The sequence below is a fragment of the Macaca thibetana genome, chromosome 1 (assembly GCF_024542745.1).
Source record: "Macaca thibetana thibetana isolate TM-01 chromosome 1, ASM2454274v1, whole genome shotgun sequence".
Taxonomy (NCBI): domain Eukaryota; kingdom Metazoa; phylum Chordata; class Mammalia; order Primates; family Cercopithecidae; genus Macaca; species Macaca thibetana.
This window is the reverse complement of record NC_065578.1, coordinates 9258519-9275849: the sequence shown is the minus strand read 5'-3', so window position 1 is coordinate 9275849 and position 17331 is coordinate 9258519. Positions and strand designations below refer to the sequence as shown.

Genomic DNA, 17331 nt, shown 5'->3' with positions numbered 1-17331 from the left:
ACAACCTGGCCAACATGGTGAAACCCCATCTCTACTAAAAAAATATAAAAATTAGCTGGGTGTGCCGGGCGGGGTGGTTCACGCTTGTAATCACAGCACTTTGAGAGGCCAAGGTGGGAGGATCACTTGAGGTCAGGAGTTCGAGACCAGCCTCACTAACACGGAGAAACCCCATCTCTACTACAAATACAAAATTAGCCAGGCATGGTGGCTCATGCCTGTAATCCCAGCTACTCGGGAGGCTGAGGCAGGAGAATCACTTGAACCTGGGAGGTGGAGGTTACAGTGAGCCAAGATTGTGCCATTTTACTCCAGGCTGGGCAGCAAGAGTGAAACTCTGTCTCAAAAAAAAAAAAAAAAAAAAAAAAAAAATTAGCTGGGGGTGGTGGCAGGTGCCTGTAATCCCAGCTACTCGGGAGGGGAGGCAGGAGAACTGCTTGAACCCAGGAGGTGGAGGATGAGTGAGCTGAGATAGCGCCACTGCACTCCAGCCTGGGTGACAGAGCAAGACTCCGTCTCAAAAGACAAAAAAACAAAAAACCTTGAAGACATGCCCACTCATTTTGCTTCCACTAAGGTTAAGTACAGCAAAGCCCAAAGAAGGCCCTTTACAAATATGAAACTAACCAGTGGACAACAGGTTCGTTTCTAATGTAAAACTAAAATCAGAAAATGAAATAGGAATAAAATGATGAAACAATGAAGCCAGTCAAGAGAAATGATGGGAAAAGGGTAGCTTACTGAGTTTAAACCCAGCTTTGCAACTTATTATTTATGTGATTCTGGACAAGTATTTAATCTCTCTGAGAGTTATCTGCTTAGTCATACCTTGGAAAAAGAATGCCTATGTCATAACGGGTTCCACTGCACTAACAGAGCAACTGTGAGGATACAAGCTAATGTCGACCTGGCCCAGTCCTTGGCAATCTACAGAGGCTCCATAATGTTGGTTATTATAACCTACCAGCAGAATTATCAGGGCCATATGAGTCACTGGCGGTACCCAGCTACAGTGTGGTCAAGAGAGGACTCTGAAGCCAGGCCATCTAGGTTCACACCTTGGCCCTGTCTCCACTAGAATGTGAGTTCCACGAGGGCAGGAAGCTCTGTTTTGTTCATCGACACATCCTAAGTTCCTAGTACTGTGCCTGGCACATGGCAAACGCTCGATAATTACTTTACTAATTGAATAAATGAATGAATGCTCCAGGCATGGGGATAATCAAACAAATAACTAGGCTTTTTTTTTTTTTGTAAGTTAATGCATTTCATATTACCTTTGGTGCTTTTTTTTCCTCTATTCCAACTCGGTCGAAACACTCGATGAGGTAGTTCAGCATATCTGTCTCTTTGCAGGTTTCAATGGTGAAATGGTCACTGTAGGAATCCCAATTACTTGCTCCACCAGAGGCTCCCAAACTTTAGAGAAGATAAAAAGAAATTATGATTCTTATCTCTTGAATATTTTTGGCAGAGTTTGCATTTCTGCAGCAGAAAGCCTGTTAGGATCCCTGCACACATAACAAAGCACAAACACCCATGCTGCCAAGATCCACCCTGACTGCTCGTTTTACCTGCTCCAAAGCCAACAACAGTAACTTTTAGTAACATTTTAGGGACCTAAGAAGGGTTGCTTCTTACTGCAGGTGGCAACTTATAAAACCAGAAGCACTAAGAACTGGTACCAAGTGTTAAACATTGGAAGGGACATCACAGGTCCTTTAACCAAAAAGAATGGCATCACTCAGAGAACTGTAGGTTAAAGCCAGACTATGCTACTGCTGTAATCGAATTCTTTAGGGGAGAAGTTATAAGGGACTAACAAAATAGCCCTCATGTTTGTGACTTCCACCATGGATCTCAAAAGCCCTCATCTAACATTTGGCAATAGAACCAGAGGTTAAAAAACTCTCCAGTTAGGAGGAGACATGAACATATTTGCTATCAACATAAAAACTCCAAAACTATCAGTGAAAAAGGTAAAGTAGCAGAATAAAAGACAAAACAAAAATATTGTACTAGGAGTAACCATACGTAGGTTCCAGTCTCAAGCCCACTGCTTACTTGTTACCTGAACCTAGAACCTCTATCTCTTTTGCAGTGGGGTTTTAATGAAATAAAGTGGAGGTACTCTGTAAAATATCAGCAGTATACACTGTGAAGCACTGTTATGTTAGTAATAACTATCCTCTGAGACAAAAACCAAACATAATCACAAGAGTTAAATTTGAGGAAATTAAACAAAGTTAAAATCAACCACTGACAGGCCACATAATGAATCTGGTGTTTAATTCACAAACTGATTTGATATACATAAAAGACACATAGGGATTAATTACGACAAAGGGAAAAGTAAGGAGTACTGAAATGAAGAAAATGAGGAAACATAAACTTAGCAAAAAAACTACACATAGAAGATGATAAAGGATGAGAATATGGCCGGGCATGGTGACTCATGCCTGTAATCCCAGCACTTTCAAAGGCCAAGGCAGGTGGATCACTTGAGGCCAGGAGTTCAAGACCAGCCTGACCAACAGGGCGAAACCCCGTTTCTACTAAAAATACAAAAATTTGTTGGGCGTGGTGGCACACGTCTGTAATCCCAGCCACTTAGGAGGCTAAGGCACAAGAATCACTTGAACGTGGGAGGAGGCTGTTGCAGTGATCCAAGATCATGCCGCTGCACTCCTGCCTGGGTGACAGAGAGAGACGCTGTCCTAAAAAAGAAGAAAAAAAGTATGGGAACATCAGGAATGTGAGAGACACACCCCTACTTAAACCCAGGACACACAATTAATGTCTAGAAACTAACAGGACCAAGAGGAATTGACATGTTTTACAGACAGATAGATATGCATAACTAATTTTGGAACACATTTGGAACATATGCGCCACATAACATTTCACTCTATGATGGACCAAATATACCACAGTGGTCCCACAAGGTTATAATGCCATATTTTGACTGTATCTTTTCTATGTTTAGATATGCTTAGATACACAAATACTCACCATAATTGGCATAATCATCGAATTGCCTACAGTGTTCAGTACACTAACATGCTGTACAGGTTTATAGCCTAAGAGAAACAGGCTATATACAACAGGCTATATATAATGCCTAGGTGTGTAGTAGGCTGTATGATCTAGGTTTGTGTAAGTATATTCTATGCTGTTCACACAATGACCAATCCGCCTAATGATGCATTTCTCAGAATGTATCCCTGTCATTAAGAGACACATGTCTATATGGACATCATTGTCCTTAGACTTTTGGAAAGATATACATAATTGACCTTGGAATAAAGGTATGCTATTGGCCAAGTGCAGTGGCTGATGCCTGTAATCCCAGCACTTTGGGAGGCTGAGGCAGGTGGATCACTTGAGGTACAGGAGTTCAAGACCAGCCTGACCAACATGGTGAAACCCTCTCTCTACTAAAAATACAGAAAACTTAGCCGAGTGTGGTGGCACGTGTCTGTAATTCCAGCTACTTGGGAGGCTGAGGCAGGAGAATCTCTTGAACCCGGGAGGCGGAGGCTATAGTAAGCTGAGATCGTACCACTGCACTCCAGCCTGGGCAAGAGAGCAACTATGATATTGGCTGGGCATGGTGGCTCATGCCTGTAATCCCAGCACTTTTTTTTTGAGATGGAGTCTCGCTCTGTTGCCCAGGCTGGAGTGTAGTGGCACGATCTTGGCTCACTGCAAGCTCCGCCTCCCAGGTTCCCGCCATTCTTCTGCCTCAGCCTCCCAAGTAGCTGGGACTGCAGGCGCCCGCCACCATGCCTGGCTAACTTTTGTATTTTTAGTAGAGACAGGGTTTCACCATGTTGGCCAGGACGGTCTCAATCTCCTACCTCATGATCCACCCACTTCGGCCTCCCAAAGTGCTGGGATTACAGGCATAAGCCACCGTGTCCGGCTGCAAAGCATCTTATGTTTGATGTCAATAGGTCCTTACCAGCTGCCAGGCCTCAGTCTGATGCAGCACCCACAGCCAGCATGTGAGCGTGCATGTGAACTCAGCATGCTTAGATGGTGCTGGCTCATGTAACTGCCACTGAAATTATTCCCATTCCTGGCAATACATCCTACTTCATTTTAACTTAAATGTGAAACCCTCACTGCCACTTGAAATATTTTCACAAACCGTTCACTAACACATGAAAAGTGACAATGTATGTAGAAGACTATGTAGACGATTGCTTTTCTTGTGCCAGGCAATGCAAGGAAAGGCACTCAGGATATATCAGAGAATTTTCAAAAGAGGTCAGTGTGTTTTGGTGATTGATATGGTTGCGATGTCTGTCCCCTCCAAATCTCATGTTGAGATGCAGTCTCCAGTGTTGGGGCAGGGCCTAGCGGGAGGTGACTGGTTTTGGTGATTGATATGGTTGCGATGTCTGTCCCCTCCAAATCTCATGTTGAAATGTAGTCCCCAGTGTTGGGGCAGGGCCTAGCCGGAGGTGACTGGCTTTGGTGCTTGATATGGTTGCGATGTCTGTCCCCTCCAAATCTCATGTTGAAATGCAGTCCCCCGTGTTGGGGCAGGGCCTAGCGGGAGGTGACTGGTTTTGGTGATTGATATGGTTGCGATGTCTGTCCCCTCCAAATCTCATGTTGAAATGCAGTCTCCAGTGTTGGGGCAGGGCCTAGCGGGAGGTGACTGGTTTTGGTGATTGATATGGTTGCGATGTCTGTCCCCTCCAAATCTCATGTTGAAATGCAGTCTCCAGTGTTGGGGCAGGGCCTAGCGGGAGGTGACTGGTTTTGGTGATTGATATGGTTGCGATGTCTGTCCCCTCCAAATCTCATGTTGAAATGTAGTCCCCAGTGTTGGGGCAGGGCCTAGCGGGAGGTGACTGGCTTTGGTGATTGATATGGTTGCGATGTCTGTCCCCTCCAAATCTCATGTTGAAATGCAGTCTCCAGTGTTGGGGCAGGGCCTAGCCGGAGGTGACTGGCTTTGGTGCTTGATATGGTTGCGATGTCTGTCCCCTCCAAATCTCATGTTGAAATGCAGTCCCCAGTGTTGGAGCAGGGCCTAGCCGGAGGTGACTGGCTTTGGTGATTGATATGGTTGCGATGTCTGTCCCCTCCAAATCTCATGTTGAAATGCAGTCCCCGGTGTTGGAGCAGGGCCTAGCCGGAGGTGACTGGCTTTGGTGCTTGATATGGTTGCGATGTCTGTCCCCTCCAAATCTCATGTTGAAATGCAGTCCCCCGTGTTGGAGCAGGGCCTAGGGGGAGGTGACTGGATTATGGGGGCAGATCCCTCACGAATGGCTTAGCACCATCCCCTTGGAGATGAGTGAGCTCTCACTCAGTTAGTTCACATGAGATGTGGTTGTTTAAAAGAGTCTGGGACATCCTCCTCCTCCTCTCTGTTGCCCCTGCTTTTGCCATGTGACCTGCCTCCTCCCCTTTCACCTCCTGCCATGAGTGGAAGCTTTCTGAGGCCCTCACAAGAAGCCGATGCTGGTGTCATGCTTCTTGAACAGCCTGAGGTACCGTGAGCCAATCAAACCTCTTTTCGTTATAAATTACCCTTTCTGTATGGCAATGCAAACAGACTAACACAGTGATCATCAGCCAGGCACCAAACAAGCTGACTTTCAAGAGGAGCGGTGTGGCGGGGGCAGGGAGGGGAGAGGGGAGTGAAACAAAGCTTCAACCAAACAGGAAATGTAGCATCAACCTCAGTATTTGTCAATATGTGTCACAATTATAATATTAACCCTAAAGGTGCCAGAGTAAATCATGATCACAAGTAAGAAAAAGTGGCCAGTTTCACTAACACAAGCGTAAGTGTCAATGGTCAAAAACTGATTTACAAGAATTTTTAGATTCAAACTGAAAGAGGTAGATTCATATTTTGAGTGTGACATTGAAGGAGAAAGCAGTATATCGTACATGCATAAATTTATGCTATGAAGAAATATTTCTATACTTTGGGAGGCTCAGGTGGGCAGATCACCTGAGGTCAGGAGTTCGAGACCAGCCTGGCCAATGTGGTGAAACCCCATCTCTACTAAAAATGCAAAAATTAGCTGGGCGTGGTGACAGGTGCCTATAATCCCAGCTACTTGGGAGGCTAAGGCAGGTGAATCACTTGAACCCAGGAGATGGAGGCTGCAATGAGCTGAGATCACGCCACTGCACTCCAGCCTGGGAGACAGAGTGAGACTCTGTCTAAAACAAAACAAAACATAAATATTTCTTTTTTTTTTTTTTTTTTTTTTTGAGACGGAGTCTCACTCTGTCGCCGGGCTGGAGTACAGTGGCCGGATCTCAGCTCAATGCAAGCTCTGCCTCCCGGGTTTACGTCATTCTTCTGCCTCAGCCTCCCGAGTAGCTGGGACTACAGGCGCCCGCCACCTCGCCCGGCTAGTTTTTTGTATTTTTTTAGTAGAGATGGGGTTTCACTGTGTTAGCCAGGATGGTCTCGATCTCCTGGCCTCGTGATCCGCCCGTCTCGGCCTCCCAAAGTGCTGGGATTACAGGCTTGAGCCACCGCGCCCGGCCAAAATAAATATTTCTAAATGTTTAAAGTAGTATTTCATATTTTCCCTCAGCTGTTACAAAATTCATGATGCTTTTACAACTGTGACATCCTAAAATCTTGGAAATATGTCATATTTAAGTCCTAAGAGCATCTAGAAAATTATACCTCCCTCTGGGAGAATATGCAAACCATTTTCTGATAACTACATTAGCAGTCCAATGTAACCAAGTAATTACTTCACATAATAGAAACAGAGCTGCATCCTTCTGAAAACACAATGAAAATGTGCCTAGAGATTACACGTGCATCAGATCTGTGCAGACTGAATCCCATTTTAAATGCGCCAATAAAATTTGCTCTTAAAGGGACTCTGTTTCGGTCTCTTCTATAATTACCCTCCCATTTACTGACTTCTCAAATGCAGGCTTTGGAATTTGCATTTTCTTTTTGTTTTTTTGAGAGAGTCTTGCTCTGTCACCCAGGCTGGAGTGCAGTGGTGTGATCTTGGCTCACTGTAACCTCTGCCTCCCGGGTTCAAGTGAATTCTCCTGCCTCAGCCTCTCTAGCCTCCTGACCTCAAGTGATCCGCCCACCTCGGCCCCCCAAAGTGCTGGGATTACAGGTGTGAGCCACCATGCCTGGCCTTGCATTTTCTAGTAGCAAGGCAAAGTCAGAGTTGTGCAGGTTTAAGCACCATAAATTCATTTAACAAATGTTGCTAATGGACGTCCTGCGTTCTAGGCACTGCTGTAGGTCCTGGAATAGTGCATGGAACCAGGCAGATGAAGAGCGATGGCGTGCGTGCGTGGGTGCATGTGTGTTCTATATGTGCATGTGTGTTCTATATAATGTTGGAGACAATGAAGTCAGTGGCCACCCTCTATAGACCTGAGGAGAGTGAGGGAGCTGGCCATACAGCTATCTAGCAGGAGAGTGGTCCGAAGGGGAGAAACAAGTACAAAAGCCTAAGGCAGGAGGGAGTATTATGTGCAAAGAACAGGAGTCCAGTATACGCGCTAGGGGAAGTAGGCGAGTAGAGGGAGATTAAGTTAGAATGGGGCATGTATGTGCATGTGTACTTGATGTGGGGGTGTGTGTGTAGTGTGTGGTGTGTGTGTGTAGTATGTGGAGTGTACATGAGATGCAGGACCTTGTAGACCATGGTCAGAGGCTTTGGATTTTACTCTGTGTGAGAAGGGAAATCACTGGGGGATCTTAGGGATAGACATGGTGGAAAGATCGTGTGTGTGTGTGTGAGAGAGAGAAAGAAAGAGAGAGAGACAGGGTTTCACTCTTATCACCCAGGCTGGTGTGCAGTGGCATGATCATTACTCACTGCAGCCTCTAACTCCTGGGCTCAGGCAAGCCTCCCACCTCAGCCTCCAAAGTGACAGAATTACCTGTGCTTGCCACTGTGCCCAGCCAGAAAGATTTCTTTTCCACTGTTTCTATGTTTCAACCCCAAGCAGTGACCATCAGCAAAAACAGGAGGGTGAATGTCAACGTTTTTCACTATTCACTAATTTTCCCTTTCTCTACTCATATAAGGCTCATGACATTCAGGATTTGACCTCCTTCACTGAAATATCTATAGTTAAAAAACAAACACAAAACCACCAAATTTCTTTCTAGTCATCAACTTCCTAAGAAACAATTAGAAACATTTTCCTTAGGATAACTTCTATGGTATCTTTATCACAGGGTAATTCTTTTTTTTTTTTCCCCAGATCAACTTCCAGCTTTTGTTTATTGATTTTTATTAACTTTCATTTTAGGTTTGGGGGTACATATGAAGGTTTGTTACACAGGTAAATTCCTGTTAAGGAGGCTTGCTGTACAGATTATTTCATCACCCATGCATTAAGCCCAGCACCCAACAGTTATCTCTTCACAGACGGTAATTCTCACTTCACTCCCTTATGCCACTCCCGCAAAAAGCAGTTCCTTATAACTCAAACAGTTCTTTTCTCAGAAGTCTGCAAAACATTACAGAAGGAATGTTTTACCTTTTTAAAATTAATCCTTATCATCACCCTTATAAATACTTAACATATTATAAATTTATGTCCCAACTACTTCCAAAAAGATTTGTAAGACATCGAATCCACTGGGCCAGCAGATGGGGAAAGTGATCCAACCCCTGATGATTCTTTCTTCTGTGACATTAGTCTTACCAGGCAAGGAGGGGGTGTTAAAATTGCTTACTTCAGAGTAAACAAAATTCTGGGAAGATCAATTAGAAAGGGGGAAGGAAAATACTATTTCTTTGCTGACTGCTCAAAGTAACATGGTTTTGGTTGTACGCAGTGGCTCACGCCTGTAATCCCAGCACTTTGGGAGGCCGAGGCAGGCAGATCACCTGAAGTCAGGAGTTTGAGACTTTGGGAGGCCAAGGTGGGCAGTTTAACCTGAGGTCTGGAGTTTGAGACCACCCTGGCCAACATGGTGAAACTCTGTCTCTACTAAAAATACAAAAATTAGCCAGGTGTGGTGGCTTGTGCCTGTAATCCCAGCTACTTGGGAGGCTGAGGCACTAGAATTGCTTAAACCTAGGAGGTGGCGGCTGCAGTGAGCCGAGATCGCTCCACTGCACTCCAGCTTGGGTAACAAAGTGAGATTCTGTCTCAAAAAAAAAACAAAAAACAAAAAACAAAAAAAAAAACAAGGTTTTTTACTAGCTGTCCTTGGCTCTGATCCTACTTAGAAGAACCCTAAGTTCTTCTATTTGTTTACATAGTTGTTACGTATTTTTACCCATGCTTTGGCATTCTTTTTTATATCAACTAAGAACCAGTAAGTTGCCAAAATCTGGATGATCACAGTTCATTGTAACAGCCAACAAGGGACATACCAACTGACTAGGATGGCATTTTGTAATTAAGGAGCGAAATGCCGGCACTTCCTTGCCAAAGGAACCGAGTAGATGCACAGACTCTCAGAAGCAAAAACAGTAGTAAGGAACAAGAACAAACAAAATCTGTTTGGGTGAAAATGGAAAAGTGGGTGTCAGCACGGTGTGGTGGTGAAGAACGTGAGTCTGGATTCAGGATGCTGGAGTCTGAATGTATTTCTGTGACTTTGACCCTCTTGTCCATCCCCCCCTACACCACCCACTCTCCCCCGCCCATTCCCCCCCGCCACCACTTCCTCACAGCAGGCTATAGCGAGGAGTAAAGGGGCTGATGCATGGCCAGTGCTGCACCATATCTGGCGCACAATGCTCCATAAGCTATTTGCAGCTATTTTTATACACTTGGTTATTCCTCCTAGTAGGGACAGAATTTAGATCTGAGGCAAGGTTGGGGTGTTAGAAGTCCAGAAAGAGCGGTATTAGTAAAAGCAGCACACAATCTGATATGGTTGTTAGAGAAAGTCGCAACTAAATAGGCCAGGGAGAGAGAATTTTTCCCACAGAAAATGTACAGTAAAACAGATAACACAGCACTTTCACTATGTGGAAACTGATTCCTAGGAAGGATGCCTGCTTTTTTACTACAATCATGCAATAGGATTTTATCTACATGAAAAAGACACTTTCACCTTTGGGAAATTTACTTGAAAAATGGTGATAAAGTGTTCAACGTAATACAAATATCAACCTTCCTGAATCAATATTCAACCTTGTATCAACATTCCTGTCCCTTTATATATTCCCTAATGATTCTTCTGAACACCATCGAATTGAATGAAGTATACCTAACTCCTACTGCAGTCTCTATTTATAGCCTGGAGTTATTTTTGAACAGTGCTAGGCACAAACACCAACTCAGTCCAGAGGAAACTTCGATTTAAGAGCAAAATTGTAAGACAATGAGTCAGAGGATTAGAAAGAAGGTGCTATTATATTCTCTTGCTCAAAGTCACCTACACAACCCAAGTAGTGTTTTCCACTCGGTTTCCAGGGGTAAACATTTAGCAATATCCGGAACTATGTTTCAGCCTCTGCGGTCATTTCAAAGGCTCTATAAACAAATGGGGTCTGGCTTCACTGAGGTCCAGGAGGTGCTAAGAGAAATTTAAGGCTAGACATGAAAGCAGAGTCACAGTTATTATACCAGACAGTATGACCTCATATGTTCTTCGATGGATTGCCCAGACTGAGCTCAATGAGGGTGAACGGGGAGGTGGGGGAGGCCAGGAGGGGGTGGGAAGGGAACACACACACACACACACACACACACACACACACACACACACAGCCCTCCCTCAAATCCCAGCCCCTCTCCCATTACTAAATAGCAGCAATCCATGCAACTGTACTTAAGCAAACATGCCTCAGAGAGTACAAGTTGTCATATCTGGTAGTTCACAATAACATTCTTGCAACAAATGAAGGGTCCTTCATTTTAGATCTAAAGGCGGATAACCTTGATGACTGATCTTTAATCTGTTTTCATGCTTTTGCAAAATGATTATACACAAAGTTGTCCTCCAAACTTGCCAGGCGACAACTCTGAAAATTCTCAGGCCAGGCGCAGTGGCTCACTCCTGTAATCCCAACACTTTGGGAGGCCAAGGCGGGCAGATCACTTGAAGTCAGGAGTTCGAGACCAGTCTGGCCAACCTGGTGAAACCCCGTCTCTAATAAAAATACAAAAATTAGCCAAGCATGGTGGCGGGTGCCTGTAATCCCAGCCACTTGGAAGGCCGAGGCAGGAGAATCGCTTGAACCCAGGAGGCGGAGGTTGCAGTGAGCCGAGATCGCGCCATTGCACTCCAGCCTGGGCAACAAGAGCAGAACTCTGTCTCAAAAAAAAAAAAGAAAGAAAAAAAGAAAATACTCCTATGTGCTACTTTATCCCATAAGGTCTGAACATATCAATATACTCTGGAGCCCACCTCATTTGACCGTATCCTGCCTGGATTCAAAGCACACTCCTTGTTAGAGCTTATAGAAGTTAGTTCCTAAGCATCTATGCACATGCAGGGGTAAGACTCCATTCCTCTGATACCTGGACCCAAACTGGACACAAGAAAAATCATCACCACCACCACCACCTTCATCATCACCATCACCATCATCATCATCTTCTTCTTCATCTTCTTCATCACTACTGTCCCCAGAAAGTGCGAGGAAGAGGAAGGAGAAAGGATTGTCGTACATACTACCACAACAAAAGCAAAAAAGGCCATCAGAGAACAAAGAAAAAACAAGAGGGGGAGAAGCTTTTGCAACTGCTATCCTTTTAAATAAACCTTACACTAAAACTTTTGGCCACTGACATGCAGAAACATAATTCACCTAAATTATAGAAACACATATAGGTACATCTGAGAGAAGGGGCCACTGGATTAGTGGAATTCTGACACTCCTTCCTTCTAAGAGACTGAACTTACATATAACTAAAACTCAACATGTCAGGGCATGAACCTACCCACCCCACTCACCAGAAGTAAAAAACACTAGGTCCAGATTTGCGCCCACACCTGCTTGGTCTGATTGCATTTCAACTACCACTGGCAACAGGACAAAAGGCCAAAAAGGGTTCCCGTGTGCCCCAACTCTCAAAGGGAAGAAAGGGACTCACAATAGAATAGAGCAACCCAAACTTTCCAGCATGATCAGAGCCTGGTAGAAGCATGGACTCAGAGTACATGCCTACCAAACTAGTTAGCCACACAGGTTAATAACCCAAAACAACAACAATTTAACGGAGTCAGTGTCACACAGCACTTCTTCCACACCGTGTTAATCTCCTTTCCCTGCACCACAAACACACACACAAGTCTCCTGCAGGATAAATACCTAGGAGAGATCCTCAGGGAGGAGGGGCGTCTGCTCGTGGCACTGGGTGAGGCGGGTGGTAGGGGTGGACCCGTGCTGCTGGGCCTCTGTCTGGAACTGCTGGCGGGCACTGCTTGGGGGCTACTGGCAAGGGCAGGGGGACTTGGGGAGCTCGACAGAATGGAGACGCCTGAGGACGCCCATGGGTGAGTGACAGTGTAGGGGCGATACCGCGGGGATGAAGGCTGGCTTCCCGCAGCAGTTCCAGAGGCTGCGCTGTGAGGACTGAGGGGAGTGGAAGGCACAGCCAACTGGCTGGCTGCACGGGAAGGTGAGGCAAGAGACGGGCCCATCACGGGAACAGAGCTCCAGAAACTGGGAGTGGGAGCTGGACTACTTTCATAGAGGCTAAATTAGTTGAGAAAGGGAGGAAAGAAGAGAAAAATCAAAGAAAAACTTGAGATAACTGACTAAAACAGAAAATATCAAGCTTTTAAAGGAGAATCATTTCAGTTCAAGTACATCTAGCAGATAAACATCTAAATAATTATAATCTAATTGCTCTATTGATCTAGAGGCTATACTTACAAGACAATAAAGTCCCCATACGAAGAATGATGTAGTACACACAGTCAACTGCTTCTAAAACTTCATCTACCAATATCTTAACCATAGAGAGTCAAAAAGTAATCATCTAGAAAAGAGAATTCCACTTCCAATGACTGAATCCACCTCCCCAAATATGATATATGCCATACCCTGTATGACACAGATTAACATTGTAAACAAACATTCCCTTCTCCTATATACTTCACAGTTATTTTACTACCAGTTAGATGTGCAAAGAAAACCACACTAACCTAGACAAAGAGCTGGCACCAAAGGAACCCACGTTGCAGAACATGGGGCTTGTTCCTGGATTGGAGCCAGTGTTTAGCAAGAGATTTCTGTCTGGTGACCGTGCTGCTGCAGCAATTGGCTGTGATGTGGCTGTCAGACTGGCAAATGGGTTTTCATCTCTAGTCTGAGTGGACATCATTAGCACTTCCATTAAAATCTGGCCAATCAAGTCCTTAAAATCGGAGAACACTGTTGGAAAGGCAGAATAAAGAACAGGTTACACACAGTTCGAACTCAGGTTACACAGCCCTTGAATAAGCCAACTGACCCCGAGTGGTTCAATGCAGTATCCTGGATTGGATTCTGGAATGGTAAATGGATATTAGTGGAAAACCTGGTACAACCTAAATAAAGCCTTGTGTTTAGTTAGTAGTAATTTCTTAGTTTTGACAAATGTACCATGGTTATATAAGATATTAACATCAGGAGAAACTGGGTAAAGTATATACAGGAACTCCCTGCACTAACTGAAACTATTCCAAAACTAAAAGTTTATTAAAAAGAAAGTTGGGGTACAGTCATTGAGAGTTACCGCTGATGTATACTAATTGTAAAAAGAAGCTACTCCCAACTATAGAGGTTACTTTATTATACTACAAATGTAACTGGGTTAATATTTCTTAGTCTAGATATGTTTTATAGATAGTAATAAAACTATTAAGTCCAAGGTTCAAAAGATTTTATGAAGGGTCCAATATCTAGTCACCATGTGGCTGGCAGGAGCAAATGCTACATTCTAGCTTCCTTTTTATTCTTTGCAGCTCCCAGTTGATTTACTGTTGGTCTTTAGATACATTTTAAATACCACTAAAAAAAGTTTTAACTCATGGAAATTTTATCTGATTTGGTTATTTAAAATTACCACTTACATGTGTAAGATAGATTTGAGAATCTTAAGATTTATAAGAATAACAAGTAGCAGAGTTTCAAATACATGGTCTTCTCCATTAGCAGAGTTAATAAGTAAAATCAGAAATAGTCTTATCTATCCTCCACAAACACAAAGGACTTCTTTTTTTCCCTCCTCAGAAGATAGGCAGCACAGAAAAGAAAAAGGCGATCTCCTTGATATTCACGCATCCATTTAAAATGTATCTATTGAGGGGACTATTTTGTGCAAGATATCCTTCTAGGCATTGGGGATACATCAATGAGTAAAAGAGACAAAAATCCCTACCATGAGGGAGGTTATATTCCAGTGACAGGCAAAAGAAACCACTCCAGCACACCTCCCATACCTCTTCTGCATTCCAAATGACTGCTGTAAAGAATAAGGATAGTGCCCTGATGCTGATATCTTGCTAAGAGTTTTAATATTTTGTTACGAGCGTGGCCTCTTAAAGTAGAATATCAGAAACACAGCAAAATGTCATTATGTTCTGTCTTGCTAAGCAATTTAGCCAAATAGACCAATTCCACTGTCTATACATGGCTTCACAGGCACTTAAAGCAGGTATAGTTCATACAGAACATTTCTCTAAGGATCCCTGGAGACCACTCACTATATCTATACTTCATAAGAGGAGGTAAGGCCAGGCTTGGTGGCTCCAGCCTGAAATCCCAGCACTTTGGGAGGCCGAGGCGGGCGGATCACGAGGTGAAGAGATCGAGACCATCCTGGCCAACATGGTGAAATCTCATCTCTACTAAAACTATAAAAATTAGCTGGGCGTGGTGGTGCATGCCTGTAGTCCCAGCTACTCGGGTGGCCGAGGCAGAAAAATCACTTGAACTCAGGAGGCAGAGGTTGCAGTCAGCCGAGATTGCGCTACTACACTCCAGCCTGGTGACAGAGCAGGACTCCGTCTCAAATAAATAAATAAATAAATAAATAAATAAATAAAGACGAGGTAATGCTCTAAGCACCTTCCTACTACAAAGGGAAAAACTTCAACCCTGAGAAAATGGAGACCATTAACTTATTTACATAGTATTGTAGAAATCATGAAAATGAAAAATAAGTTATCGATAAGATCAGTGGAAAGGGAAGAAAGTGGCTAAACAGCTGTGTCCTCATCAAGAAGTATCCCTGTCATCAAAAATGCAACTCAAGAGCAAGAAGGAGTGAATGTGGATAACAGACAGCAAAGATCTCACGTCTTATTTTCTTGTTGAGTACTCTGCAGTACGACTGCTGAGCTAGATTCCTACCTTCTTTTGGGTTCTGCTTAAACTGTGCAGAAAGAGAAGAAAGAAAGATGACATCTCTGTCCCGGTCCTTCCAAGAGACACGGAAGATCTTACAGACCAGCTGTAAGGCCTGCTCTTCAGACACTTCAGGGCCCGAGGAAGGCTCCTGGTGAAGAAGATTTGCGTGTTAATTTCAAATAAGGCGTAGGAGTTATGTACTTCAATAGGAATACGTTATTCTGATTTAATTCATTATTAGTGATGATATTTTAAAAATGCATAAAACCATGCACCCACTGATGAGGGGAAAAGTAAGCCTGTCACTGTAACATCAAAGTTACAACATCTAAGTCTCATGAGCTTATAATACAATCTACGGGGAGCATAAAAGAGCAAAGATGGCCAGGCGTGGAGACTCACACCTGTAATCCCAGCACTCTGGAAGGCCGCAGCCAGTGGATCACCTGAGATCAGGAGTTCAAGACCAGCCTGGCCAACATGGTGAAGCCCTGCCTCTACTAAAAATACAAAAATTAGCCAGGCACGGTGGCGGGCACCTATAATCCCAGCTACTCGGGAGGCTATGGCAGGAGAATCACTTGAACCCAGGAGGCAGAGGTGGTGGTGAGCCGAGATCACGCCACTGCACTCCAGCCAGCCTGGGCAACAACAGAATGAGGCACTGTGTCAAAAAAAAAAAAAAAAAGAGCAAAGGTGTTATCAAAAGTCATCAAGGAAAAATATGTGATGTACACATCCTATCTATTTACTTTTCTGAATTCCACAGGACCAGGTTAACATTCTAGGTGCATGACCAATTTTCCTCCAGGAATTTTTCAAAAATGTAACATTTCTCATTACATACCACCACAGATAAAATATCATATATAAAAGAATTTTGCAAACATTAAAGAACTATACAAAATAAAGCACTGCACCACTAGGAGGCTACAGTGCAACTTCTTATTTTTTCCGTTTTTTGTTTGTCTTTTTTATTTTTGTTTACAGTGCAACTTCCAATAATCATTAACACGTGTTGCTAAAGGATTCCTAATAATTTACTGAACAGAAAGTGATGTAATTTTCTATATTAATACACACACACACACACACACACACACACACACACACCCCCCCTAAATGCAGAGCACTAAGCTCAGGTGATACTCATATTTAAAGGCTTCATGTTTTCCAAACCTTCCACTTGCTACTGGATTCTACACATTCTTGCCTCAATTCCCAGTCATTTTCCTCAGAATACTGCTAAAGATGTGACAATCTACTGCTCAAAAGCAAAAGACCAGGCCGGGCACAGTGGCTCATGCCCGTAATCCCACACTTTGGGAGGCCGAGGCGTGTGGATCACGAGGTCAGGAGATCGAGACCACCCTGGCTAACACGGCGAAACCCCGTCTCTACTAAAAATACAAAAAATTAGCTGGGCATGGTGGCAGGTGCCTGTAGTCCCAGCTACTTAGGAGGCTGAGGCAGGAGAATGGTGTGAACCCGGGAGGCAGAGCTTGCAGTAAGCCAAGATCGCACCACTGCACCACTGCACTCCAGCCTGGGCGACAGAGTGAGACTCTGTCTCAAACAAACAAAAAAAAAGCAAAAGACCAATATAAAGAATTCTTTTGGCCGGGCGCGGTGGCTCAAGCCTGTAATCCCAGCACTTTGGGAGGCTGAGACGGGCAGATCACGAGGTCAGGAGATCGAGACCATCCTGGCGAACACGGTGAAACCCCATCTCTACTAAAAAACACAAAAGAACAGCCAGGCGAGGTGGCGAGCGCCTGTAGTCCCAGTTACTCGGGAGGCTGAGGCAGGAGAATGGCGTAAACCCGGGAGGCGGAGCTTGCAGTGAGCTGAGATCCGGCCACTGCACTCCAGCCTGGGCGACAGAGCAAGACCCCGTCTCAAAAAAACAAAAAAAAAGCTTTTTTTTTTTTTTTTTTTTTTTCTGAGACGGAGTTTTGCTCTGTCGCCCAGGCTGGAGTGCGGGGGAGCAATCTTGGCTCACTGCAAACTCCACTTCCCAGGTTCACGCCATTCTCCTGCCTTAGCCTTC

General features: G+C 44.2%; 2 protein-coding genes across 5 annotated transcripts in view; one reads left to right on the top strand and one right to left on the bottom strand.

The window, feature by feature from the left end:
- The window catches only part of CTNNBIP1 (catenin beta interacting protein 1), a 668528-nt gene that overhangs the window by 386821 nt on the left and 264376 nt on the right, over positions 1-17331 (top strand). The window lies entirely within an intron of this gene.
- The window catches only part of UBE4B (ubiquitination factor E4B), a 148120-nt gene that overhangs the window by 65301 nt on the left and 65488 nt on the right, over positions 1-17331 (bottom strand). For 2 of the 4 annotated variants that reach the window (XM_050787989.1, XM_050788006.1), the window contains exons 5-9: positions 15285-15429; positions 13094-13322; positions 12255-12641; positions 11461-11613; positions 1278-1419 (exon numbers count right to left, since the gene is read on the bottom strand). In XM_050787989.1, coding sequence (XP_050643946.1) covers positions 1278-1419; positions 11461-11613; positions 12255-12641; positions 13094-13322; positions 15285-15429 — 1056 coding nt within the window. The remainder of the gene's footprint in view (positions 1-1277; positions 1420-11460; positions 11614-12254; positions 12642-13093; positions 13323-15284; positions 15430-17331) is intronic. The other 2 variants (XM_050787997.1, XM_050788013.1) reach the window with 2 other exon arrangements.